Here is a 26220-nt window from a genome sequence, read left to right on the forward strand (position 1 = left end):
CCAGGACACTAATACAAAGAATCCTGGGGTGGGGGACATGCCTCTTCTGGTTAGTTGCAGCAGCCCTCTTACGTAAACAGTAATAAAGTCAATTCTGCTTTTTGTCTGGAACATTATTTTTTATGACTTCAGGATTATATGCACATTTAGAATGCATTTTCATTAAAACTAGCCAGGTTAAGAGTCTGACCACTTAAGTCAATTTACAACATCTAATATTTTTAACTTGTGATCAGAAGAATTAAAATGAGGTAAGGAGAAATTCAGGGTATGTATATCTCTTGCAAATGTGTGGTTAATCAAGACATGGAGGTTAAATATACACATTATAATTCATAAACTCATAACTGCCTTGCTGTTAATAGCATTTCTTAGTCTTGTGCACTGCAGCTCTTTCTTGATTTACCTTAGTAAATTCCTAGCTCTATGACCTCCACCAGCATCAGCCCTGTGCATATGGTGCTGTGGCCCTGTATTATCTTTACCCAGTGTCATTCTCATGCAGCAGAGAGAGTTGCCTAGCAACCACAATTCCTCTGCTATTTTCAGGCCAGCAACATGGCACAGGGAGGAATAAAACATTGGCTTAGCTGCTGTGATGTCACAGAGGTACTGGACATCCAGGACCAATGTAGCTGACTGCTTAGACGCGGTTAGGCAGAAAGTATATTGGGATCTACTGGTGCAGATCTGTGTGACTAGCAGGGTTTCTGATCACAACTGTTTAACAACAGCAACAATGAAAAGTCACACCCACACCCACCTTAAATTAGGTTGCTGAAATGAAGAAAGCTTGGGAGAAAACCAGGAATAGATTTGGGGGTAAGTGGATTGTAAACTCAGTTCTGGTAGTAAAAGTAAAATTCTTGGACTGAACATATTTTAGAGAAGGGGCAAGATTCAGAGCATTCTTCTTTTACAAGAAGCAGAACAGAAGTTTGCCTTTCCTATGCAAATGCATATATTTTTTGTACTCTCACCACATGAGATTTTTAAATGCAGGACTGCAATTTTGATCTCACTAATACCCTATTAATTTATAACATATCCACATTCCAGTTTAAACCACCTCCTCTGAAGACTTCCTATGTAACGCATGGGTGTAGCTGATTATAAATTATAGCAATGTGGAATATTGCTGGCAGGAGATGATAAGATGTTCAACTAGGCTTAGAAGGCTATCAAATGAGTAGACGGAACTCCAAACACCAGATGTTCATAACATAGCGAAGACTGTTGGTACTGGAAGCCAACAGGGGCAAAAGCAATAAAATATAAAATGTGTTATAAATAGAAAAATGACTAAGGAATCCATTTCCTGATATGTCATATGCCTTGTTGTTATGAATTGTGCTGTTGTTGTTTTTTTTAAAAAATAATGCTAATTTTATTTGTTTTATTATATTGTCTCAGGGCAACACACACACATATTGGATTTTATGAGAATTGCTGTAGGCTTTCAAAAATGGAAGGTGACATTTCTGGTGTTTTGAGATGTGTTACATTGAATGCAGATGTTTGATCTTAGCTGCCATAGCAAATAATGCCTTGAAAGTAAACAATGCCACAGTGGTAAGTTGAAAGCTAGTGTGCAAATACATTTGATATATTTTACTCAGCTCTGCTATAACCCATATTTATGCATGAGATTGGCTAACATGATATTAAATGGTGAATGTGATGTTTAAAAGCTGAAGTTTAAAGGTTTAGGAGCATTATGTTCTAGAGGGGGTTGCCATATAAGTTTATTTCTATTTAAATAATACTCTAAATAATTTGTAATAATAAAACTAACCTAATAATATAATATATATTTGTTTAAAAAACTTCAATATCATACAGCCAATATCAACACAAAACATAGCAGGTTCTAAAATAGGTTAGAATTAGTTAAAAAAAATAGGTCAAGCACCAAAGGCCAGGTGGAATGTGAAGTTGTTGACCTTCCTCTTCAATGAAAGTGTTAAGCACAAACACACAGTTGTTCCATGCCTACGTTGCCTTACATTTTTTTAAAAAAAATCTAATTGCCTAATTGCCTTGCAATTAAAAAAAGTCAGGGAGAAAAGGCTATGGAAGAATCAGGGGAAAAGGAGGAGGAGGAGGAGGAGGAGGAGGAGGAGGAAAAAGGAAAAACTGCTTTCTATTTATGCCATTTGGCATAAATTTGGATTCATTCATTAATGATGTTACAACATGCATCCAGATGATTATGCAGTGCTGGACAGCTGTGATTGCATTAATTCTGAAAATATTTGGAGGGATCTCTCACACTGTCCACCAACTTGTCACCATCTTAATTCAGATTTGTAGTGTTATTGAATACATGAGGAATGAGGTCAGGCACTTTGAAAACCAGCATCAGATGATGAGGATCTCCACCATCAAGAGTACCTCAGAACCGGTCTGTCCAGAAAATGCCTGGGCCGTTTGGCTCGAGGTACCTGCTCCGTAATCGCTAATGAAGCACCAAAATATCTGGATTCCCCTGTCATAGTTATGTCAAAAGTAGTGACCCCAGAAGAAGTGACTATTTGAAATGACTCTCAGCACCACCTTCACCATAGCCACCTGACACATTTGTGAGACTCAGCTCCTGCAAAGCCAGGCTACAATGTCTTGGGATCGAGGCAAAATAGGTGTATTGGCTCAAGTGAGGCAACCACATCCCAACCCAGTGGGGCCAAGGAAAAAGTGATGTACAGCAATGTATCCAAGCACAATAAGGGTGATAACACTCAACCACAAAGATTCACTTAGAGATGTAAAATAGACGCAATATATTAGAGATATAGGTGATATATATATATATATATATATATATATATATATATATATATATATACAGTTTGTAATCAATCTACAGAACAATATCTCCTAGCTGGTACATGTTCTTAAACCCCTTTAAACTGTTGGATTTGTTTAAAGGGGTTTAAGAACATGTACCAGCTAGGCGATATTGTTCTGTAGATTGATTACAAACTGTATATATATGTTGTATATATCACCTATATCTCTAATATATTGCGTCTATTTTACATCTCTAAGTGAATCTTTGTGGTTGAGTGTTATCACCCTTATTGTGCTTTGTTAATTCAACCACAGCCTTCTATCTACTTTATTCAGCGATGTCTCCAAGCAGCAGCAAAGTCATCTTTGTTGCTCAGAGCAGAGAGCAAACAGACCTCAGATATAGGAGTCAGGCCTTGCCACATGACCCGCTCCAGCCAACTGCTGACCAAAAAGCTTCTTTGCAAGACCAGTTTCTGGCCCTGCAGTCCTCTGTATTTGGAAACTTTGAAGTAGGGCTTGGGGATGGAGCACAAGATGAATTCCTACCTGACCGATTTGCAGTTCAAGGCCCATTGCAGTATTGGTCTTGATATGGTGGCAGAGTGTACTCTTTTACAGTTCCCTATTTGAAGAGCTGTCCTCTATTGTGAAGGGTCATCAAGTCAAAATTCACATTAAATATAAAGAACCATCAGAAGGAAGAGCTGGCCCTTGAAGTTGCCTGTCAACAGCACTTGGACAGCAGACTGAGAAAGGCCCACAGTCTGAAGTAGTACAGTCCATTTTTTGAACTTTCCCATCTCATTTTGCTACAATTGTAAACAAAGCCTTAGTGTCTGTACCTTTAAGAAATTGCAAGAACTTAGAATGGCAGAGCTAGGAAGGATCTATAAGTCATCAAGCAGGCTTCTTCTCAGCCGACTTGTAACTAATTCTACTGCTCCAGCTTTCCATTGCAGCTGGATTATACCTTCTCCAACTATGCCTACCTCCAATGTTCTATACCATATACAACCTAGTACCTAAGAGAGAGAGAGAGAGAGATCCTTAGAACAGACTAATAGACTTTTCTTGCAAGTCAGAATAAAGCAGTCTAGTATTATGCTAATCTGGAACCACATTAGCTTTTTTCTTTTTCTTTTAATGTACTAGCCTAATAAATGTGTTTCAAAACAGGCTACACTCAGTAAGTCGCAAGGCTTCTGACTGCATAAATTGTTTGGCTTAATTATCTCCTGTGTGAATGTCAGTATCTGTCTGTAAGACTTCTTTCATCTCAGCAAAAAAATAAAAACAACGCCCCCTGAAATCTGCATGAGGTTTATAGTTCTGTTCATGGCCCATTGCTGTATATTGACTTTTATCTCTTTCTCAATGACTTAGGAATGAAAATGGCAACATTATTAATTGTCTGGATTTGTCTTTTTAGGGTTGAGTTGAACATGTACGTACATAATTCAGTGTTGCATAACTCAACTGTCACTCAGTGATTTGGAAACACAAGAGGTTTCAGCACTACTATGTGGGCCCAACAACTCTTTACTTTAATATAGTTTATAGGTATCACTGACAAATAATGCATTTTTGTGAGTTGAAAGATGGGCAATGAGATACAAACTATTCAGAGCAACTCCCCAGCGTGAAAGATTACATTGGACAGAAACATGGATGAAGATCTTAATGGCATCAGCTTTGAACGATCACACTAAGGAAGGGCTTTGGCTGGATGCTATGGTGACTATTAAGTGAATAAGTCTTTGGTACATTTGAAGAATCCTGTATAGCCAGCTAAAGAATGACTGATGGTTTTCTAGTAATGCAAATTGTTTTGGCCTTGATGGTGTCTTATTAGGAATAAGGCCAAACGTAGAGGGAAAATAATTCCTATATTTTCCCTTTAAGATGGCTCAATCTCAAAAGATATTATTATTATTATTATTATTATTATTATTATTATTATTATTATTCAGAGCAAGGAATTATGGAGAAGAAGAAGTGATTGTATAATTTTATTTGCTAATTCAGTAATGTCTCAGTTTCAAATTGCATGACTGCCATTCACTTTTGCTGTTCTTACATTGACTAATGAGATTTAAAAAAACTAAGTATATTACCAATTATAGCGAAGTGCATCATTATTTTTAGGCATTGCAGCAGGTGTCTTTTTCCTATTATTAGCATCCCCTCTTCTCTTGTGTGAGCCATCTGCTTTAAGTTATCTAAATCTTTCTTGTAGCAGAATAACTTCCTTGGACAGGTAGCCTGGAACAAGTCTATGCTCATACAGTGCTATCTCTAAACGTTTTGTCTTGAATTAAAATAAAAATAACAATCCATATATTGAAATGAAATTCAGTTTCCTTCACACACTCATATACAATAAAGATTAATAAATGTGCAATATTACGTGCCTTGTGTTACTTAGAAATTGGTGAGGTTGACAACACAGTATTTAATACAAAAGCTTCAGATTTCTGTGTCAGTGCTTATCCTCTTTCTCTCTCATTACCTCCCAAAGGAGAGATGAGAACAAGCAGCTTTTTCTCATGTTCTTGCATTGGACGTTAATTTTTAGATGTTGAACAGGTAAAAGGTGAAACTAGCAATGTCTAGCATTTATTTCAGAAACACTAGAAAGGCAAAATTCACTCCATGCAATTGCAAATGTGGCATTAATCTTTGTAATTGAATTGTCTTGCCTAGAAAAATTTCCATGACGCAGTAGTCATAAAAGGCCTGCTGTTGACTTCTATTGTTGAGTTCATCCTTCATTCCTGAGTCTATCCAATAATGTCAAAATTGCACAATAGGTGCTTCACAACTAGGAGAGGGTGTGGAGAGGGTTTTTTGAGCTTGAATAGTAGCTAGAAACAGCCTGCCAATGCAAAATACAAGCAGGGTTGGAGAATAAACTCAGAAGTGACAACTGCTAAACTTCTCAGAAAAATGCTAAGTGTTCTTTATACAGCCATGCCCTTCTGAAAAGGCGTATGTGCTGGGAGGCTTACGCAAAAGCTACAGTGTAGTCAATACCACTTTAATATATGGTATGCCATGAAGACCTTGTGGAGTGGAGTTGCTGTGAGTCAGGCCATTCCTGGTTTGAATATAATTGCAGTCATGTCTCACTAGGATAGTCACCATTTCTTCAGTATCAGCCAGATATTTGCAATGTGAAGATAACAAAAATGGCCAGTCTTGGAGGGAAGTTGTAAGGATTACATAAGACAATGAGTTGGATCCAAATTTAGTCATACTTAGAAGTCAATGGGTCTAATCTAAATATGAATGAGTTTGGATCCAATTCAATGTATGTGAAAAAATTTAAACACTATAAATGTGTTGTGAACAATTGCTGTCATTATGTATCTACTTTTTCTCATCTCATTGATGTAGAAGTGCACTCTGAACAAGCAGAATGTTGCTTTCGTAGTTGTTCAACAGATGGCTGCATGATTCCATTCCCAGTGACCCTATCCAAGCTTGCCCGTTTGTCAGTTACGAAGAGCAATTTGCAAACTGAAGATGTTGTCCTAGCATAACATTGTTAAATACATCATCACTGCCAGGGTGTGAGCATATTCAGAGGATGTGATATATATTCAGAGCAAATGAAAATATAAAGTTCTGTACAGGATTAAAAAAAGAAGAGACATTTTACTTTTAAAAGGCCAAATACAGATCCCTTCAGTGATCAGTACAGATCTGATGGTGTGGAAGAGTTGAGGGGTTGTTATGGCTCTCACCAAAGGACTGAAGAGCACTCCATATGATATTCTAGATGCTGGATATTTTGGTCAGGGAGAGATTAAGAATGTGAATTCTTAACAAAACAAGAGGCTTTGATTACTGATCACAGCTAAGTTTAGCAATGCTTTTTCTCTAGCTTTCCTGCCAATTCCCTGCCATGTCTCCTGTTTCTTCTGCTTGATCATGATAATGATGTCAATGTGTTACACAGTGAGGAGCATTCAAGTAAGGCATAATTAGATTTTTTGCTTAAGCCTCCATGTCCTGATTTTAGAATGCCCATTGGTAGGGCACTTGTTTTGCAAGCAGAATGTACCTGGTCCCATCTCCAGCATCTCCAGGTAGGGCTGAAAAATCAGCCTAAAACTTGGCAAAATGCTGCCAGTCAGAGTTGACAATACTGGGTTAGATGGACCAATGGTCTGACTCAGTTTAAGACTGCTTCCTATGTTCCCAGATGCAGTGTCATAAGTGCAGTGGAGCCAGGGCTCACAGGGTCAAAGTGCCAGGACTTTTTGATAAGCCGGCATGATAATGTCATCTGTTACCTCAGGCAGACTTCCCTGTTTCATCACAGTACTGTAGGAAAATGGATTTTTTCCAGCAACAATATATTGTTGGCAGCTATGCCTGTTGTAATGTGAAGTACATTGGGGTGGCTTGGTCTTGAATGGGAAATAAAAACCCATTCAAAGATCTCCTTGTGATGGAAATAAAAACTGCTAGACCTGGTTTATCGACTATGACATAAAGCGCTTCTCCCTGGTGCAGGGAAAAGAAAATCCTGGAAAAACTGAGTACTTGTAGGCTGTTTAGGGATGTGTTGTTTCTCTCTTTTTCCTTTTCTCAAGGAATCCCAGGTTGCTTCAGCCAAAGTCCAAAGTATCAGCCACATTTCTGTAGTGTGAAGATCACAATAATGGCCAACCTTGGAGGGAAATTGGAAGGATTATGTGGGATTATGGGTTGGATCCTTACTTAGGTCTAATCTACACCAAGCAGGATATAGCACTATGAAAGTGGTATGAAAGCAGTATATGGTATGTGTCAATGGGCCCCAACAGTTGTCAATACCACCATAAGGGCGTTTCTGCTGCGCCCGGCAAGGCCTGGACGCGGGGAAGCTTTTGTGGGTGGGCGGGATGAGCACGAGACATGCCCATCTCTCATTGGATGGACACATCCAGGCCTAGATGGGAGGGTGTGTTGTGGCTATATGGTTTAGCCTTACCCCTCCCACCTCCTCTTTTGCTGCACGGCTCCCTCCCTCCCTCCCTGTAAATAGTGTGGGGTTGCCTTGTTGGGGGCCAAGTAGGAATTTTTTACTCATATACTGAATTGTACGTGAGTTTTTTCACCTACTTCACACTATAAGACAGTTTGGGAGCTTAAATAAGTTGATTTGCTAATTTGGTCACATTTATTTGGTGCTAGGTACAGGCATCCATAGGGATTCTGAACTGGTGAGCATTTAGGGGCGCTATTTAAAGTGATTGGTAGTTCCGAGGCTCCCAGTTTTGAGCCCAGCGGCCTAGCTAGGGAGATAAGACCTACCTTTGGGGCCAACCCTACTCACCCACTCTGAACCGGGCGGTCTGAGTTGGGGGTGACAAAGGAAGGCTCCCCTACCCCGACAGGGGAGGCCCGTGGGGAGACGCATGGCGTAGTGCCTCTCCACGGGTCAGGAATGACTCGCCCAATTGAAGCGGCCTGAAACAGGCTAAAATGGATGCCCGATAGGTTGCAACCCCCTCTTGCAGATCGATCAATAAATAAGTGGCCCTGTTTAAACCCACCTATGTTGTCTGTCTCGTTATTTATCCACCTACACTCCACAAAGCAGTAGTGTGGCTCCTGCCTTTTATATACCGCCTTCATAGTGCTATATCCTGCTTGGTGTAGATCTGGCCCTAGTCATAATTAGAAGAGGTGACCATTGCCCTGTTCACTGTTCTATGACTGTTGACAGATCCTAATAAATTCTGTATCTATGTGTGTATACGCAGAAAGATCAACACAGCATTTTTGGATTCTCCTTAGGAGTGTGGCTATGGCCCTTTCTCCAGGCAAACAGAGGGATAATCATCCCTGCCTGTTCCCGGGATCCCCTGTGTGTCATTTGCATGCACAGGGATGATCCCGGGATGATCCCTAGAAAAAAGGCAGGTGATGTCATGATTGTCATGATGAGTGCTTGCACATCAAAATTGACAATTAATATGGGGATGCTTTATGTCCCGTCTTGTTTTTGCTGCCTGCCTGCCAAAAATGGAGGCAGGATGAGGTTTGTCAAGTAGCTAGGAGGCCACAATATGTGGCTAGTAGGCAGCACGTGGCTTCATGGATAACAGATTGTACAGGCCAGAATGCCTGAGAAAATACATGGATGTTGATTTTTACCAGCTGTTAGCTGAAGTCATAAAAATGTCTTTTGACCCAAATAGACAAACGCAGCCCACAGCACACATGTCTGGCAACAATTTCTTTAGTTGTGAAATATTAAGTCTTTACTTGTAATCAAGATTTGCTAGAGTAATGTTTTTGCCAACCTGGTGTGATGCTATGGAGCAGCTTTCTGAAAAAGTAGTGTTGCATGTATTACTGTGGAACCCTCTAAAGTAAAAGCATATGGGCAATTCTAAAATGCTATATAAATGCCAAGTATTGTTATCTACCAGTATTATTAGTATGATTGTGCAACATTTCTGTCTTGGCTAGGTTTCTTAATCGCAGTGTATATATGCATTCATGTATGTACGTATGTATGTATGTACAGCATAGCAGGCTGCAAAGAAATGTTTATAGGCTAATAAAGCATGCCAGGAGCACCTTTCTGGCTTAAACCACTATGTGACACCAGCTCATGCCAACTCAAGAGATTTTTCAGCCTAAAGTACAGCCAAATGCCACCCCCCACCACTACCCCATGATCAAACTTTTTCAAAAGTCTTGCCACACCAATTTCTCCCTTCATCTGCTCCCATAATGCTGCCTGAAGAAGTTGCTTCACACTCTTGCAGGCTAAGGCCTGCCCTGCAAAAGCTCTAGGGCCACTGAGACATAGGAAAACGTATATACTAGTAGTTGCCATTGGCTTGGTTCCTAAGCGAAGATAACAATATGTGCTGGGGTGCTGGAGCCTATTTGGGGAGGGAACAATTTTTCCTTTTCCAACAATCTCCTGCTCTTCATCCCACATTATTCAGGAGACTCCCCCCTCCAAGCTGCTGGAGAGGTTTTTGAGGGGATGCAGGGGGCTGAAGGAGTAGATAGGGGCAGGACATCCCCCCCCCCTAAACTTCCTTAAGATAGGAAGTTTCTTAGGGTATGAACCCATGTGTTTTCCTCTTTATTATAGATGCTCATTTTCAGAATCTTTGGAAACTAAAGAACCAGCATTCTTATGGATTTGTATGAGAATTATAGATTGTGTGAGCTGTATGTGAGCAAGTTTCTATACCCAGAGCTGTCAATTAGTTGTTACCGAGCACCATAAGGGTATATGATGTTTCATAAATCACATCAGTCCTGACCTTCTATGCCTCTTATGGGATTATTGATTGAAAATAATATTTTTGGCTTTTTTCTTAATTAATATTCAGGAGACCCCACAATAGAAAATGCAGTTTGAATAACTGTTTGAATAAATCAATATATGATTATTCTTGGGGGTGGGGGGAGAAAGATACGGAATCAAGATAATATATGCACTTTGCAGCAATTGTCTTACATTTGGTGAGTTTTCCTGATAAATATAAAAGTAATTACTGTTCGGTGTGTGAGCATCATATGTAGAGAGAGAGGGATGACATGTTGAAAGGAAATATGGTCACTTTTATAGCACCTAGTTCTTTAGCAACAACTTTCTTGTGTGAGTGTACCTGAAGGAACTGACAGCTGCAATCTGGCAACCAATTTTAAACTGCTATACACACAACATTTTGTGAGTTTGCAGTCCCATTGTATTTGTGTCTCCAGCTTTTGCAGGTTGAATGGGTTTGATTTCATGGTGGAAAGTTTTTATACAGAAGTTAAGTATTTCTTCATCCATACACTATGGCCTTAATGGCAAACCCCAAACTGGGCAAACTAAATCCAATTTGGGGGCAATTTCCCTCCTCCTCAGCAATTCTCTGTACCTCACCTTTACAAAGGATTAAAAATGTATGGGGGTGGTGGAAATGAACACAAATTGCCAAGAGTTAGGACTATGAACTTTCAGAAACCTGGACATCTTGATTTTACCCAAGTTGCAGCACATTCTAGCCTTAACTAGACCTACTAGTTAGCCCGCGACAGAGGAGGGAAGATCTCACATTGTGTTTAACGCGAGATCCCTCCTCTTTTTACATGCAACGTGTGACGACCTCAGAATGAGAGGCGTCACACCCAACTTTTTTTAACTTAAAGGGGCAGCAGTGCACAAATGCTCGTGCGCATATGGTAAGTATTTTTTTTAATTTAAATTACTTTCCCTGCTCCCCCCACCCTATCCCCAATGGGCGCAGCTCCTGGCTCCTCACAAGGAAGCATGTGGAGCTGGGTCAACCTGTGGCGCCTGGCCACACGTTCTGTGGTCTCGGACTCAGCCCGGGACCGTGGAAAAACCGAGGCCAAAGGGGAGGGCGATATCCTGGGTCAAGGGAGGGATCATCAATGTACATTGATGGTGCTATATAAATAAATAAATAATAATAATAATCTCTCCCTGATCCCGGGATCCCCTCTGCGTCACGTGGACACACAGGGACGATCCCAGGGATCACCCTGGGATAAATCCCCATCTAGCTATGGCTTCTGTTGTCATGATTGTAATGGAAACTAGGGAGGGAAAAGTGTCCCTTGAGAAAAGTTGGTCAGAAAATGAAACCTTCCTTTTGAGCTTTAAAGACAGCTTAAATCTTGACCTATTCTTTTGTTTTGTTTAATATATATATTTATTTGCAAATATAACAACTTAAATATTAACATAATACAGAAACCATACATGCAAAGAATAATAGATTACATATGTTTTTTTTAAAAAAAAGAAGAAAGAAAATGTTACACAATCCAACACTATAAACACAAAGTACAAATTATTTAACATTGGTTATGACCTATTCTTCTGCAAGGTTTTTTTTTGTGGGGGTGGGTGGGTGTATGGGAGCAATAGAAACTCATTTTAATATTTTGAATGAAGGGTTTGACTTTCTTGTGTCTCTTATTCTGCCTGAAAGGAAATAGCTTTCAAGCATATTGTGTTGTTATGTCAGAGGGTCATCAGACGAGCATTTTATAGCACCCTTGTTACTAGCCACTTACAGATGTTCACAGGTCCTTTTGATGATGCTGTGCACCTCCCACCCAACTCCTACTCCTTCTGGTCTTCTTTCTGCAACAAATAAGATCCCAATAAATCCGATTTATTTATTTATTGGAAGCCATATGCAGGAAAAGCAGTGTGAAAAAAACGCCCACTGAATGGGCCACATGGTCATTGTTTACTTTTTCTGTCTTCTCCTGTGTGAAGAAAGAGGAAGTATCATGGGACAGAAGCAGGGGGAAAGTGATGGTAAGAAAATGTGATTCCTCCCCGCCCCCCCAGTCCGATGACATTCTAAGCCTGGTTGGAGACACTTCACTGCTTGACTCCAAAGATATGGCTGCTTCATGGCCCTTTGGCTCTTTCTACACCTAAGGATTATCCCAGGAATGCATTTTAGATAGGGCACAATAGTGAAAGCAATAATTTAACAATTTTGAACTTTTTCAAGCCTTTGGGGAGTGAAGAGTCTCTTATTCTTACCAGATGACTGATGGGTCACAGCATGCTACCACAACTGCACCAGGACACTACTGCACTAGCACAAGATGGTGCTCATTTCCTACACACATCACTGTGGCCTAATCCTTCCCTGCTTCCGCAGTCAATGGCGCAATCAAAGAAGCATTATGTCACACTGACGTGGAGAAGGAGGGTCGGGCTGAAAGGAGAAGGGTCGGGCTGAATCAATATTCTTGCACAGAGGCTTCTCACGCCAACTGTCCAAACTTCACTGATCCTTAAATTGCTCCAGATACTGCAACGGAAGCAGCGTCTTCACCTTTCCTTAGACGTTGACCAACTTTGTTGTTACAGTCCTTCTTTCAGGACTGTAATTTTATCGCGATAATATTTGCTATTTGATTTCTAACCTGCTTTCATTCCTGTGAGCGAGTTTCCCTTTAATATGCTGTGGCTGTGCAGACCCAATGCTTCCAGTGATTTCCCCTCCCCCGCTGCAAGAACTCTTTTCTGGGAAATCGCATTCAGCTTAAGACCTCATTGTTTGTGTGTTTGTTTTTATTCAATCATATCCCACCTTTCCACATATAGCACCCAAAGCAGCTAACAACAGTAATATCAATAAAAATGTAATTAATATTTTTAAAGTCAATTTTTTTAAAGACGTCTGTAAAAACAAAAGAAGAAGAGATAAACGCAAATGTTACAGAGGTAATATTAAAACATATTAAGATGAGGCATGAATCAAAAAATCAATCAGCTTAGCAGGCCAAAAGCCTGTCTAAATAAAAATACCTTCACCTGACAGGGCAAGGACATCAAAGAGGTGGCTGAGCAGACCTTCCTCATTAGCATATATGTGAAGTTAGATTTTGTCCCCAAAGTACATCACTTGAACGCAGTTTCATCCAGTTTGAAGTGATTTATTTGGAACTCTTCACAAATCTGTTTAGGATTTTACCATCCTTATTAATTCAGTGTCATCTGAAAACATGGCTCATTTAATGGAATTGTTTAATGGAATTGTTTTATATGTTATTGTAAAGAGCCTCAATGCCAGAAATGGTGAGGCGGCGCTATAAAAATGCTTTAAATAAAGAAATAAATTTATGAAAAATAGCCATACAGATAATTTAAGGGCCACACTTATTGCCCTCCATTTTGGAAACTGAGTATCCCTGTCCTCTGCTTCCTGTTCTTTTAAACAACAGCCAACCCATAGAAGGATCTATCCACTTATTCCATAGATGCTAACAGGGTGGCCACTTGTGAACTACTAAAAAAAGAGGATGAGCTTCATCAAAAAGAGGACAAAATCTGTGAAAAATCTGCATATGCTAACATGTATCATAGCAAATTTAGAAATAATTATTATAACTCAAGGAAAAATATATCCCACCACTATGGCCTGGTGGCCTATGTGCCTTGTTCAGCCTTCTGTCCAGGTGCTGTTGATGGGCAGCTCCAAGGTCCAGCTCTTCCTTTTGATGGTTCTTTGGACTGGCCAGCTCTTCAATTAGAGTACATCTTCAAAATAGAGAACAGACCTTTTGCAGCCCTTCAAACAGAGGACTCCTCTGTAAAGGACATGGTCATCATAGCTGCCATATTTCCTCAAGTCTCTTTGGTGCGGGACTTCTCAAAGGCTTTTTAAAAGTCTACAACAGCTATTCCCAGCCTGATGTTCTCCAGATGGGTTACACTACAATTTCCAGCATCATAGAGGATGCTAGGAGTTGTAGTCCTACCCATCAGGAGGACATTGGGTTCAGGAAGATTGTTCTACTAGATTACTTACTCTCTCTATAAAGTATATTAGACTGGCCCCCATCTACATACTTACTGTCACTATTAAAAGCTATTAAAAGCATTCTAAAAGATGGGAAATTGAGATTATTACAAGTTGTTAAGAACACTCACAGACGATTTTCATAAAATGTTTTTCCCCACATGAATACACATGAAGTAATAAATTTTCTTGGGAAACCATGCAGATGAGCACTTGGAGTACTTCCAGAGGTTGTAAGCAAGTCATTCAGAGCTTGAAACAAACCTCACGTTACAGAGGTTTACACAAAATAGATTTAATGTTCTTTTACCGCCCAAAATGAACCCACAAAGCTTGCATTTGATAGCTCTGTAACACCACAGGATAGCTTCAAACTAACTAGTGGCTGAACATGCCTTTAGAACAGGGATGTTAATCTCAGGCTGGCAGGCCAAATTTATTCTGCCTGGGCTTCCAGTCCAGTCCTCCGATTTTTCCCAGATGGCCACATCCACTTCCTGTTTCCCTTGGCTGTCAATCATTTGGTGGTTTTCTGGCTTTTGCAGTCTTTTCCTATTCCAAATGGCTGAAATTAGGGGTGTGCACGGACCCCCCCCCCATCCGCTTCTCTTCCAGACCTGCAACTTCCAGATCGGGTCCGCTGCGCTGCGCTCCGATCCACCTATAGTCCGCTCCGGTTTGCTGCGAAGCTCCGGATCCAGATCAGAGCTCCGCTTTCCCCCCCATAGGCTTGCATTGAAATCCAAAAAAAGCCTACAACTTTTTTTCTGTTAAAGTTAGAAACCTCAAATTCGGCACCATGACACCTCATGCATGTATACACATGCATGCCAAGACTCAAGCCAATCCAAGCCTCCCCTGATTTTTGGGGAATTTATGAAAATCGGACACCCCATTTTCAGACATGGACTGTTCTCCGACATTTTGAAAGATAAAAACTTGGAAGCAGGCACATCCACATTCATGGCAAGTTTCAAGCAGATTCCATCATCCTCTGATTTTGGGGGGGCTTTAACCTCCAACGCAGCACCCCTAACCCCAATTCACACACCCCTTTCTATATCTCCGTCAATTTTCACGTTAGAAACTTCAAATTCGGCACCATGACACCTCATGCATGTATACACACGCATGCCAAGCCTCAAGCCAATCCAAGCCTCCCCTGATTTTGGGGAAAATTTTGAAAATCGGACACCCCAGTATCTCAGGGATTTAAAGCTGCAGACAGCTCAATGGGGCCATTTCAAAGGAAATCCCAACATGCCATGAATTGGGGAGTAGAGATAAACATATATGAATCTTCTTCCACACTTGAAAAATTGATTTGGAACTTCAAAAAGTCTAGGTGAGCGCATCCCCTCAGACTTATCCCCTGAGTCAAAGCAAGACACACACAAACCATCCCTGCGAGGCGGGCAGGGGAGGAGGGAGGGAAGGCAGGCAGGCAGCAGACATTTCTGGGGCACAAGGAAGTGCGGCAAGGATGGCTTGTTTCTTTCTAAGCCAGCAGTAATGCATTGCAAACCAACCCTGCGAGGCAGGTGCAAGGAGTGAGCAAAGGATGGCTTGTTTCTTTCTAAGCCAGCAGTAACGCGTTGCAAACCATCCCTGCGAGGCAGTCACAGAGGAGGAGGACAGGCGAGCAGAGAGCCAGGCAGAGATATGCCATAGATCTAGTATGGGGGAGTCAGTCCCGGCAGATGCCCCACCACCGCAGCTCCCCGGGGGGAAGGCAGGCAGGCAGCAGACATTTCTGGGGGCACAAGGAAGTGAGCCAAGGATAGTTTCAAAGCCAGTAATGCAAACCATCCCTGTGAGGCGGGAGCAGCACAGAGAGATGCCTTTTCTTTTGCATCCCATAACTAGGAGGCTAGGAGGATAAGAGTAAAGCTTTGTGATCCTTGCTTCAGAGTTGATTGACTGCACTGTGATGATCACAGCCATTATTAAACAACAACAACAACAATAGCAATGTTAATAATAGCAGTACTAATTAATATTAATAGCAACAACAACAACAATAAGGAGTTGAACCATAATGAAAGCCTGCCTGACTTCACTGAAGAGGAAAAGCCAGGAGAGCTTGGGCTATGGGGTGTAATATAAAATGGAATAAATAAATAAACAAAGGAGGGGTGGAATTAAAAGCAGCAGTGTTGCTGAATAAACAACAACAAGAATTTTTTTTTAAAAGGCTATGGCTGTCTTTTACCAGTAAGAGGAAAGTGGACGTGCCCAGGGGGAGGGGGATATGCCAATTTTTGACTGGCCCTAAGTAAGTACCAGTCTTAAGAAGCTACCTGTCACTTCAACTCATGACAGGCATTAGCTTCAGTCTCTCCACTGGTTACTCTTTGGAGGGCTCTGATGACCCTCCAGGGTGGGAGAGTGTGTGCACTGGGCACATCCACATGCCCTAGGGGACCTATTCCCCTTGCACCACATCTATTCAGTTGTTCACCAAGGTTAGGGTGGGTAGCAGTGCTGTGTTTCCTATCTGTTATTTATTTGCTTAGTATATGATTTCAGGTTGTGTTTGCGCATTTGGTGGGGCTACTGTCTTAAAAAACACTGGGAAAAGTCCGTTCAGACTAAGAGAAGTTTCCCAGTATCCGAAGTTACTAAGTATCCCGTTTTGCCTATCCCCTCCTCCAACTTTGGGATTGGAGGATGCTTCATCAGGTGATCATGACTGGGAGTTGAATCTGCCTCTCAGCACTTCAAAAAGGTACCTCTCCCGCTTTTTTTACCCGCTTTTTAAAAAAAATATAGCAAGTGAACTGCACCATGCAGAGTGCTGAGAATAGGCTCAAAATGACCCCCAGCCATGACTCTCTAAGCACAAGAAATTTCAGAAAGATAGCTTTAAAAACAACACAGTTATGCCCTAATCTTTTCCGCAATGCAATCCTATGGGCGAAATTATCCAAAATGGCGGGCGGATCGCTCTGCGAAAAGAGAAGCGCTTCTCCTATGGCCACTTCTCTTCACCATGCTTCTAAGGGTCCCTGGTTCGCTTCTACTCCGCCTCTGGGCAAGGTGGAGCAGGCCAATTCGCTTCTGATTCTCCGATTCTAAGCGGAGCGGAACACATCCCTAGCTGAAATGCCTTCCCTAAGGCTTACTTACTGGCAGAAAGAGCTTTAAGCTAAAATATGCTGTTATAAAATACGCTGAAAGGTGGCATTTTGGCCTTGATGCTTTTGCCTTTCTGCCCCACCCACCACTGGAGTGCTGGACCCTGAGAACTTCTCCAAAATGGGATTTGGCTCTCAATCGGAAAGTGGTTCAACACCCCTTGCTTTAGACTACGCTCATCATTCCAAACCTCTCTCTACCAGAGTTCACTCTACAACTTCCTTGTTGTGAAATGCAGAGTTTCATTGATCGATTTCTTTAGCCCATTTTGTATCCCACATTTCTACTGTAGCACTTAAGGGAACTAACAAACAAAAAACAAAAAAACAAAAAAAATCTTATAAATAATAATACATAGGCTAAAAATAATCGAAAAAGAATCTCAAAGAATACCAAAGTAGAACTAGTTAAACTTCGCACACCAGAAATTTCATTCGCCAAAGGCCTGCACAAATAGAATGGTTCTGGCTTGGAATAGGAACAAAAAAGAAAGAAAGAAAAGGTCTGTGTGTGAACCTCTTTGCCCACCAAAGATAGTGTTCCAAAAGTCTGAGCTCCACCACGGAAAAGGCTATGTAATTGATTGCTACCTACCTACCTAATTGCTAATAGCAGGGTTAGCTAGAACAAGGCCTCTGTATTATTATTATTATTATTATTATTATTATTATTATTATTATTATTATTTACATTTATATACTGCCTCATAGCCAAAGCTTTCTGGGCAGTTTACAAAAATAGTGTTGACAAATTGCCCACCCCAGCCCTACACCTTGAATTATACCTGGAAACAAATGGGAAGCCAGTGTAGATCCTGAAGATCTTTGGAAGAGTGCACAGGTTTCTGGGCTGACAATAAATCTACGTTTTTCTAATATCCATTACAACCAAAGAATCGACACAGGGAAAATCTACACTAGCCGTTTATTGCAGGATTGTATCAAGGTCGGCACTAACAGGCCACATGACGTTCACCGGGTGACTGAACCTCCATCTCTCACTTTTACTAGAATATTTATTTATTAATTAATTACATTTCTATACCGCCTAATAGCCAGAGCTCTCTGGGCAGTTCACAAAAATTAAAAACATTCAAAGTATAAAACAACAGTATAAAACCATAATATAAAATACAATATAAAAGCACTACCAGATAAAAACAGCAGCAATGCAAAATTACAAATTTAAAACACCAAGTTAAACTTTATTTATGGACTGTTAAAATGCTGGGAGAATAAAAAGGTCTTCACCTGGTGTCTAAAAGCTTATAGTGTAGGTGCCAAGCGAACCTCCTTATCCCTGACGGCTTTTGTCACAATTTTTCCAGCTCTCTCGCAGCCATTCCAAAGAACGTTTGCAGTGTGGGGCCCCCTTGAGAGGTCGTCATGAGTTCTGGGCTGAGCGAACAGCCAATTAGCTGTGAGGGGCCTGTGCATGGGTATTAGCATGTTTTACTGCCAAGTTTTTTTTTAAAGTATATAAACATATCTCTGTGCAGGAGCGCATATTCAACAGTGTGCATATCACCCCCACGTGTTGCTATGAGTCTGCGCTCCTGCGCATCCCTCAGGAGTCAATAATTTTTTTCCCTGTGCCCTGTAGCCATCTGCCTAGCCCTTCCCACTTCTACTGCTACACATTTGGAACTGCTGTAACGGGGCACACTTGCTCCCACAACGGCCCACCTCTAATTGCAGTACAGATCAGTCCCATGTGCCCCGTGAGGGGTGATTGTAGAAGCGGGGAACCTTCGGGAGCATGCCTCTTCCGTTGCGAAAGGGCTGCAGGTGTAGATTATCCCACAGTGGGAAAGTATTTAATTGCATGGAGTGTGGAAAGAGCTTCAGATAGAATGACGGTGTTACTTTGTTGATGTTTTTAATATATATTTGTAACTGAATTAATTATCATTTGGTATTTTATCTGTATTTCATTATTGTTAGCCACGTTGAGCACTATTTTTAGTGGAAAGGCAGGATATAAATTTAATATATCCAGAGCTGGCAAAACAACAACAACCACAGCCGTGGAGACTACCTGATCCACATCCAAAAACACCCAAAGCGCATAATCTAAGCTTTCAGGGGATGTGTAACGGCATCCCAAGCTGGCAAACATCACCTTTCTTGTGCAGATTGAGTGTCTCGGTTTATTAAATCACATTGAGTCCATTGCTGACTCCAGAGTTCAGGGTTTCCATTGCATTTCCTTACATGGATCCACAGCAAAGGAGAAATACTAATATTCCACCACCACCACTTGACACCTTCCTTGTCAGGTAGAAACAGAACTGCCTCCAATGCCCCCACATGCACACAGATGGTAGTGAGACAAAATCCATGTTATTTCCAGTGAGAGGAGGAAATTGGCTTTATTTTCCCATTCCCATTGGGTGCTGAAGTTATCCATGTCCTGTGTGGTTTAAGAAGAGCGAATGAAGGTTATTCCCATTGGTTTCTGCAACCTGCCAGTGATCTCTTCTGCTTCTCATAAGTGAGAGATTGTGCCTACTTCTAGTGTAGTTAAAAGGCAGGGAATGAAGCAGAATTGTAGTGTGTGAGAGTGTGTGTGAGTGTGATGTGTGAGGGAGAGAGACTGCAGTGGTCTGTCAGGGTTATAGCTTTTGCGGCAGAAGTCAGCAGAATGAGAAGGAGGGATCCCAAAAGCAGCAGAGCTGACTTCTCATATTTAAAGGTGAAGTAATGCACATTACCATCTAAAGGAAAAGGCGGGCATAAGAACATTAACTCTGGAATCTAAAATTGCCTAACTACAACAGTATATGAGAGAGAGAGAGCGAGAGAGAGAGAGAGAGAGAGAGAGAGAGAGAGAGAGAGAGAGAGAGAGAGAATAAGCTAAATTCTCTATGGAAGTGCTAAGTTGTTTTTGAGGCTGAAACTAAGCATGACATGCAGTTGCATGTAACTTCCCCTACGTACACACACAATTTTAAAACCATGCTGCAATCTTGGATAGAGGATTATAGAGGGAGGATAGCTGCACACATGTGCGCGCGTGCACACACACACACACACATGGTGGGAAGGTAACTATACATTCCCCTCTTCCTCTCCTCCCCCCCAGCCCTGTGGGGAGTAAAACCTGCTGGGGTATGATTTTAAGAATAAAAACAGCTGGAGGATATCAACCACTCTTCTTATTGCTGGCCATCCATCCAAGGGTCTTTTTATTTAAAAAGAAACTAAACAAAACATGCATACATGCGTCATGGCCTCAAGAGTCCAGCATTTTCTCAGAGGTCTCCAATTTTTTCACCAGAATGCAAAAACAAACATGGATCTTTCTGTGCAAGATAGATTTGTAGGAGGAGATTAGAATGCTGTTCAGTCCTGCTCATAGATCTTTCCTGCACAATCCATGTCAATTTTCCATTTCGATGTGACATTTTTCATGAGAATTCCTCCATGGAGGAAAAACATCATACCTCATTGTGCTTCTGTTCTTGATAAAACTAGGAGCAAAGCTGCAGACATAACTACTTTGAAGTGTTCATTTCTTCACTAGGGGCGTTATATTTCCACTCAACAGCCCTCTCTCCAAATTTGTCAAAAGAAACAACACACTGACACATTGTGGTGTTTAGGAGTCATATGCAGCGATCATTATTTCAGTACATCAGACATTCTTGAGATGTACACAATAACTGGCTTAAGACAGAGAGAAAGGGAAAGTGCTCACCCCTAAGAACATAAAATTGCCTTGCTATATCTGACCAAAGGTCTATCTAATCCAGTACTGTCTCAAGCAGTAGCTAGCCAAATGCCACTGGGGACTCATAAGCAGAGAATGATAAACAGTCATCCCTGTTATTTCCCCATAGAATCTGGAAATCTGGGTATCTTACCTGTCAGGACCAGCCTTATCATTAGGCAGAGTGAGATGGCGGCCTTAGGCAGCAGTTGCTGAGGGCTGCAGTGAATAGTGGTGGGGTGTTGAGGACAGAGCTGTGTGTGCCACATGGCCCACTGTGACACACTGTATATGTCTTTGCTGTGTTAAATAGAATCCATGTAAGTTAGGGTTCATTGTATGATAGAGAGTGAAAGGTGGGAGGGGCTTGTGTGTCTGTGTCTGTAGACTGAGTTTATATAAGGGTAGAGCAGACAATCAGATAGATAGGGCCTTAGGGAATGATGAAACTACTTCTAGTTAGTGGGAGTTAGAAGGGGAAGAGTAGGCAGGGTAAGACCAAGAACTGAGTGATTGATTATAGGACATAACATCTCTTGAATTAAATAAATATGAATTTGTTTTTAAAATATGAAATCCCACAAATTGTTCATCTCTCTGCACTACCCATAGTCTTCATATTTCCTGGGTACTTCTCCTGTTCGGGTATATTGGGTGTCTCCTATACCTGTGAACAAAGGGTTGAAGCTTGTGGGTCAGTGAGGATAGCTGACCCAAAGTGGAGATGGACGGACCAGAGGGCACACAGGACACATGAGTTTTGAGATAAGATTCAGCTGCCAAACCACTATCTCTGTATGTGAGATGTGTTGAGGGCACCATCGTTTGCCTCAAGCAGCAAAATGTCTTGGGCCAGCCTTTCTGTCTCTGTTCTAGGAGTTTCCATGTTTCGCTGTAATAGCTACTGTCAGCAGATCTCTCTCTCCTTGAGATTATGTACTTGTCTCAGACTGCCAGGTCTGCTTCCCACATGCATGTACATCACTTGATTTGTTTACATTCCATGAGTGGTCACTGAATGTGACCATTGAAAAGGATTTTGTTTGAAGTGATGTGAGGAGACATTGGGAGTTCTGTCTGTGGTGATTTATCTGTGATAACCCATTCACACATGCAAGTGATCACATTAATGTTGCAGTCACTATTTATTTATTTAAAACATTTATATCCTGCCCTATATCAATAAGATCTCAGGGCAGTGTACAGATAAAAGCATACAGTATAAAACAGTAAATATACACAGCTAAAAACAAATTAAACCATAACCCAAGTTAAAACAATATATAATTTAAAAGCAGTAAAACTATTAAAAGTGTTAAAACAATGTGCCAACTTAGTGAATTCAACCATCAAAGGCTTTGTTAAAAAGCCATGTTTTCACTTGGCGCCGGAATAAAATCAGTGTTGGTGCCAGTCGGGCCTCCAAGGGGAGGGCATTCCACAGTCGGGGTGCCACAACAGAGAAAGCCCTCTCCCTTGTCCCATCATAGCGAATGTGTTGTGCTGGTGGGATGCGGAGAAGGGCTCCTCCAACAGATCTCAAGTCTTGGGCAGGCATATATAAGGAGAGGCGCTCCCTCTCTAGGTGAGGATCAGATATGTATCAATCTGCCCTTAGAACTGTGGTTGTAGCAGGGTTGGTGGATTGAGTTTGAATGTTCAAGTGTGTTCAAGAGCAGCTCCTCTTTTAGGCATGTGGTGGAATTTAAACTAACTCTAATACAGAGCTGGCAGGATTAAGATAACAGATTTGCAGTTTGAATTTGCCCATAAATGCACAAAGCAAGGTTTAAAAGATGCATGCAAGACCTGGGGGTGGGTGGGTTTGTACAGTGTATGTCTTAAAGCACCTGGCCGTGAGATGCATTGCACACACACTCCATACCTTGTTTGATTGCAGTGAGCGCTCTTACAACAGCATTTCCTTTCCAGGGATGGAATTGCAGGTAGGAAATAATACTGGCTAGACTGAGAAGGATCCAGGTGCTGAATCTGAAGCCATGCATCAATTGCTGGGGAGGAAAAGCATTAGTTTGGATCTTGGTGCAGAATTATCACACTGCACCTGTTTTCTCTGATTACACAGTCTGAAGGACTGAGGCCAAACCCCAGGAAAGATCCAGGTAGATGAAGCTCTTACTTTTCAATCCCCCACCTTGAATCAAAGAAGATAAGATGAAACCCTACAGTCAGCAGCCTTTTCCAGTGAACTAAGCAAGGTCCCTTTTAGCCCCCTCCCCAAGCTATTTAAAATGTTAATACTTCCCACCCATCCCCAGCCAATCAGTTGTTTTCCTTCTCAGATAACTGCCTTATTTCTTGTGGCTGTAATGGGCAAATAAGCTTACTATCCAACTGAGATAGAGAGGGACAAACCTTTGACTACCCTGAGAAAATTGGATGGCTAACACACACACACACACACACCTAATTATCTTCTCCAGTTCTCAAAAAATGAAAGTTCAGGTAGCTGGAAGCAGAGATGGAAAACCCTGGAGGTTGCTTTAGGCAGGTTGAAATGGTCTGGTAATGGTGGTACAATGAATATTTTAAATGTGTGTATCTATAACTGTTAGTGCATTTTGTCTGTCCTACAGAAGGAGCTTTGCCTAAACCTGGAGGTTGCATTGGACAGGCTGAGAAAGTCTGTCGAAGCTGTTACTAAGGGATGCTTAAAGACAATTTGGAGGAGGAGCCATTTCTTTCTCTCCAACCAACATGTGAATTTAATACAGAGAGTGTCTCTTGGCATGTGCAGAGTGCCTTGCCCTCAGTGGACACAGTCAGTCTCCAAACCTCTGAGGTTAGTTAAGGATGCAGTTCTTCCAGAGAGTGTACCTGCTAGGTAAATTCCTCCTGTGACTTCTCACGTTTGAAATAAGCCACTAGTTGCTGGGGACGGGGGTTGGGGGTTGGGATGCGCGCGCGCGCGCGCGCGCGTGTGGATGTGAGTATCCAGTGGAAATGGAACTTCGGCAGCGAGCTCTGGAGGTTGCCCGGGGCCAGCCTGAGACGGTCTGGCAAAGCGATTTACTACTACGGTGGCTCTTGAAAAGGCGAAGTAGGCGTCTGCGTGCGTAACTCTGAATGTCTACCCGCCCTACAAATGAAAGTGTCCTAAAGGCGGCACATTCCTTTGCAAACGTGGCGCGCCATTTCAGCGAGAAGTGCCTGGAATGCAACAAAGCCCACCCACTCACCTACCTCTGCTGGCGGCGGGAGGGGGGGCGGAGGAGAAGAAGAACTGCTGGCTGTGTAGTGGAGCGGAGTAGTAGCCCTCCAAAGAGTGACAGAGGGAAAGTGCATGTGCTACGGCATGCTGCAGACGCCCCTTGCTCGCTCGCTCGCTCGCTCTCTTTCCTTCCTTCCTTCCCTCCCTCCCTCCGTCTCCTCTCTCTTTCTCTCTCTCTCTCTCTCTCTCTCTCTCCAGTCTAGCTTGACGCAGGCAGATAGAAATCACTGTTAACAACCCAGCCGTCGGTGGAGCGGTGCCGATGGGGCACCATTTCAGAGGATGATGTTTCGCCTCCTCGCCTAACTCCCTGACCGCCGCGCCACGCCGAAGCAGCCGACCCTAAGCAAGCCAGGCTGGAGGCGTGCGTTAAAGGGCTAACGGGTTCTGCCGGCGGCGGCGGCGGCAGCAGGTCGATCGGAGCAGAAATTGGCAAAGTTGGCTTGAAGTGGGACAAGCGGCAGGAAGAGGAGGAGGAGGAGGCTGCGGCGGCGGCTACTTTGTGGGGCGGGGGGGAAAGTTGCAACGAGCGGAGAGGGGGGCGCAGGCAGGAGCTCCAGGGAGGAGGAGGAGGAGGAGGAGGCGGCGGCGGAGGTGGTGGTGGTGGTGGCGGAGGAGGAGGCGGAGGTGGTGGCGGTGGTGGCGGAGGTTGAGGATGGGGACGCTGCGGGATTTACAATACGCCTTGCAAGAGAAGATCGAGGAGCTGAGGCAGCGGGATGCTCTCATCGACGAGCTGGAACTGGAGCTGGACCAGAAGGACGAACTGATCCAGAAGCTGCAAAACGAGCTGGACAAGTACCGCTCCGTGATCCGGCCCGCCACCCAACAGGCGCATCAGCAAAGCTCCACCACCTTGCAAGGCGAGCAGAGGACCAAGAGGCAGGCCATTTCAGCCGAGCCCACCGCTTTTGACATCCAGGACCTCAGCCATGTCACCCTGCCATTCTACCCCAAGAGCCCACAGTAAGCCAGGGGTTAAGCGTTGTGTCCGTCGTGTGGCGTCCCTGTGGTGTAGCCTCTCTCCCCCTGTCTTTGTCTCTGTTGCCCGCGCTGCCCATCCACTCGCCTTGTGGATCCCCGTGCACCGCCTGCTGCTTTCCATCGCTTTTCTTCTCATCTTCAGAAATTACTCCCCCCACCTCCTCGCACCAGTCTGTTTTCCTTCTCTCTCTCTCTAAGCCCTAAACTCTTCTATCTTCTGGGCTGCCCACATTCCCAAAGCCACATTAAACTGCACACACTTCAGCATTCCTCTGTGGCCTTTTCACAGATTGATGTCAAGCCACCCCAAACCCCCTCGGAAGGAGGGGAAAATAGAGTTCCTAGAGTGTGAAAATATGTTTGTGGGGGATCCTCTCTCATTTTATGCCCTCCCCCCATCTCCAAATTATCACAGCAGTAACAGCATCATCAGACTGTCTCTTTCCAATGTGGTATGTGTTTCTGTCTGGGTTTATTTTTGTTTTCGTTGTGGCTTCTGCCCTGAATTTAACATTTGAACCATGCGAGCCGAATCACAGACATAAGCATGGGAAAAAAGTGCACTCGTTCTATCCACTAGGTATTTATTTATTTAAAGAGAGGTAGGGGTTTTGTTTTCTTTTTTTTTGCTAACCTGTTTTCCTGTGGATCTCAATTTCTTTGGCAGGCAGGCAGGCAAAATTATTTAGGGCAGGGCTTTTTTTAATCATCCCAGGCAACATTTTTTTTAAAAGGTGATCTTTTTCTGTGGGGTATATCTATGACTTAGTTGCTTTCTGCAAAAACTGCTTTGCACCTTTTTTTTTTCTTGCCTGCAACGCTAGCTGCCTCTAAACTGACTGTTGCTGTTATCATAAGACAGTTGTTAGAATGTGACTTAACAGCTTTCCCACTCATCCACTTTCCCCTTTCATTTCCCAGCAAGAACAGAAAGACCATAAAGATTTATACAACCTTTCATTGCCCTGTCAAAACCCAAAGGATAGGCTTTGCCTTTCTCCATCTCAGAATGCAGAAGTTTCTTCTTCCATTTTGAGGAAGAGTTCAGCTTTTGTT

The 26220-nt window shown here is 42.5% G+C and overlaps 1 protein-coding gene across 1 annotated transcript in view; it reads left to right on the top strand.

Annotated features, from left to right (window-relative positions):
* The first annotated feature begins 24835 nt into the window (after positions 1–24835).
* Positions 24836–26220, top strand: part of PRKG1 (protein kinase cGMP-dependent 1) — a 705793-nt gene continuing 704408 nt past the window's right edge. Inside the window, exon 1 of the mRNA XM_063132952.1 lies at positions 24836–25146. Within this exon, the coding sequence (XP_062989022.1) occupies positions 24836–25146 (311 nt within the window). The remainder of the gene's footprint in view (positions 25147–26220) is intronic.

The sequence above is a fragment of the Elgaria multicarinata genome, chromosome 8, assembly GCF_023053635.1.
Source record: "Elgaria multicarinata webbii isolate HBS135686 ecotype San Diego chromosome 8, rElgMul1.1.pri, whole genome shotgun sequence".
NCBI classification, from domain to species: domain Eukaryota; kingdom Metazoa; phylum Chordata; class Lepidosauria; order Squamata; family Anguidae; genus Elgaria; species Elgaria multicarinata.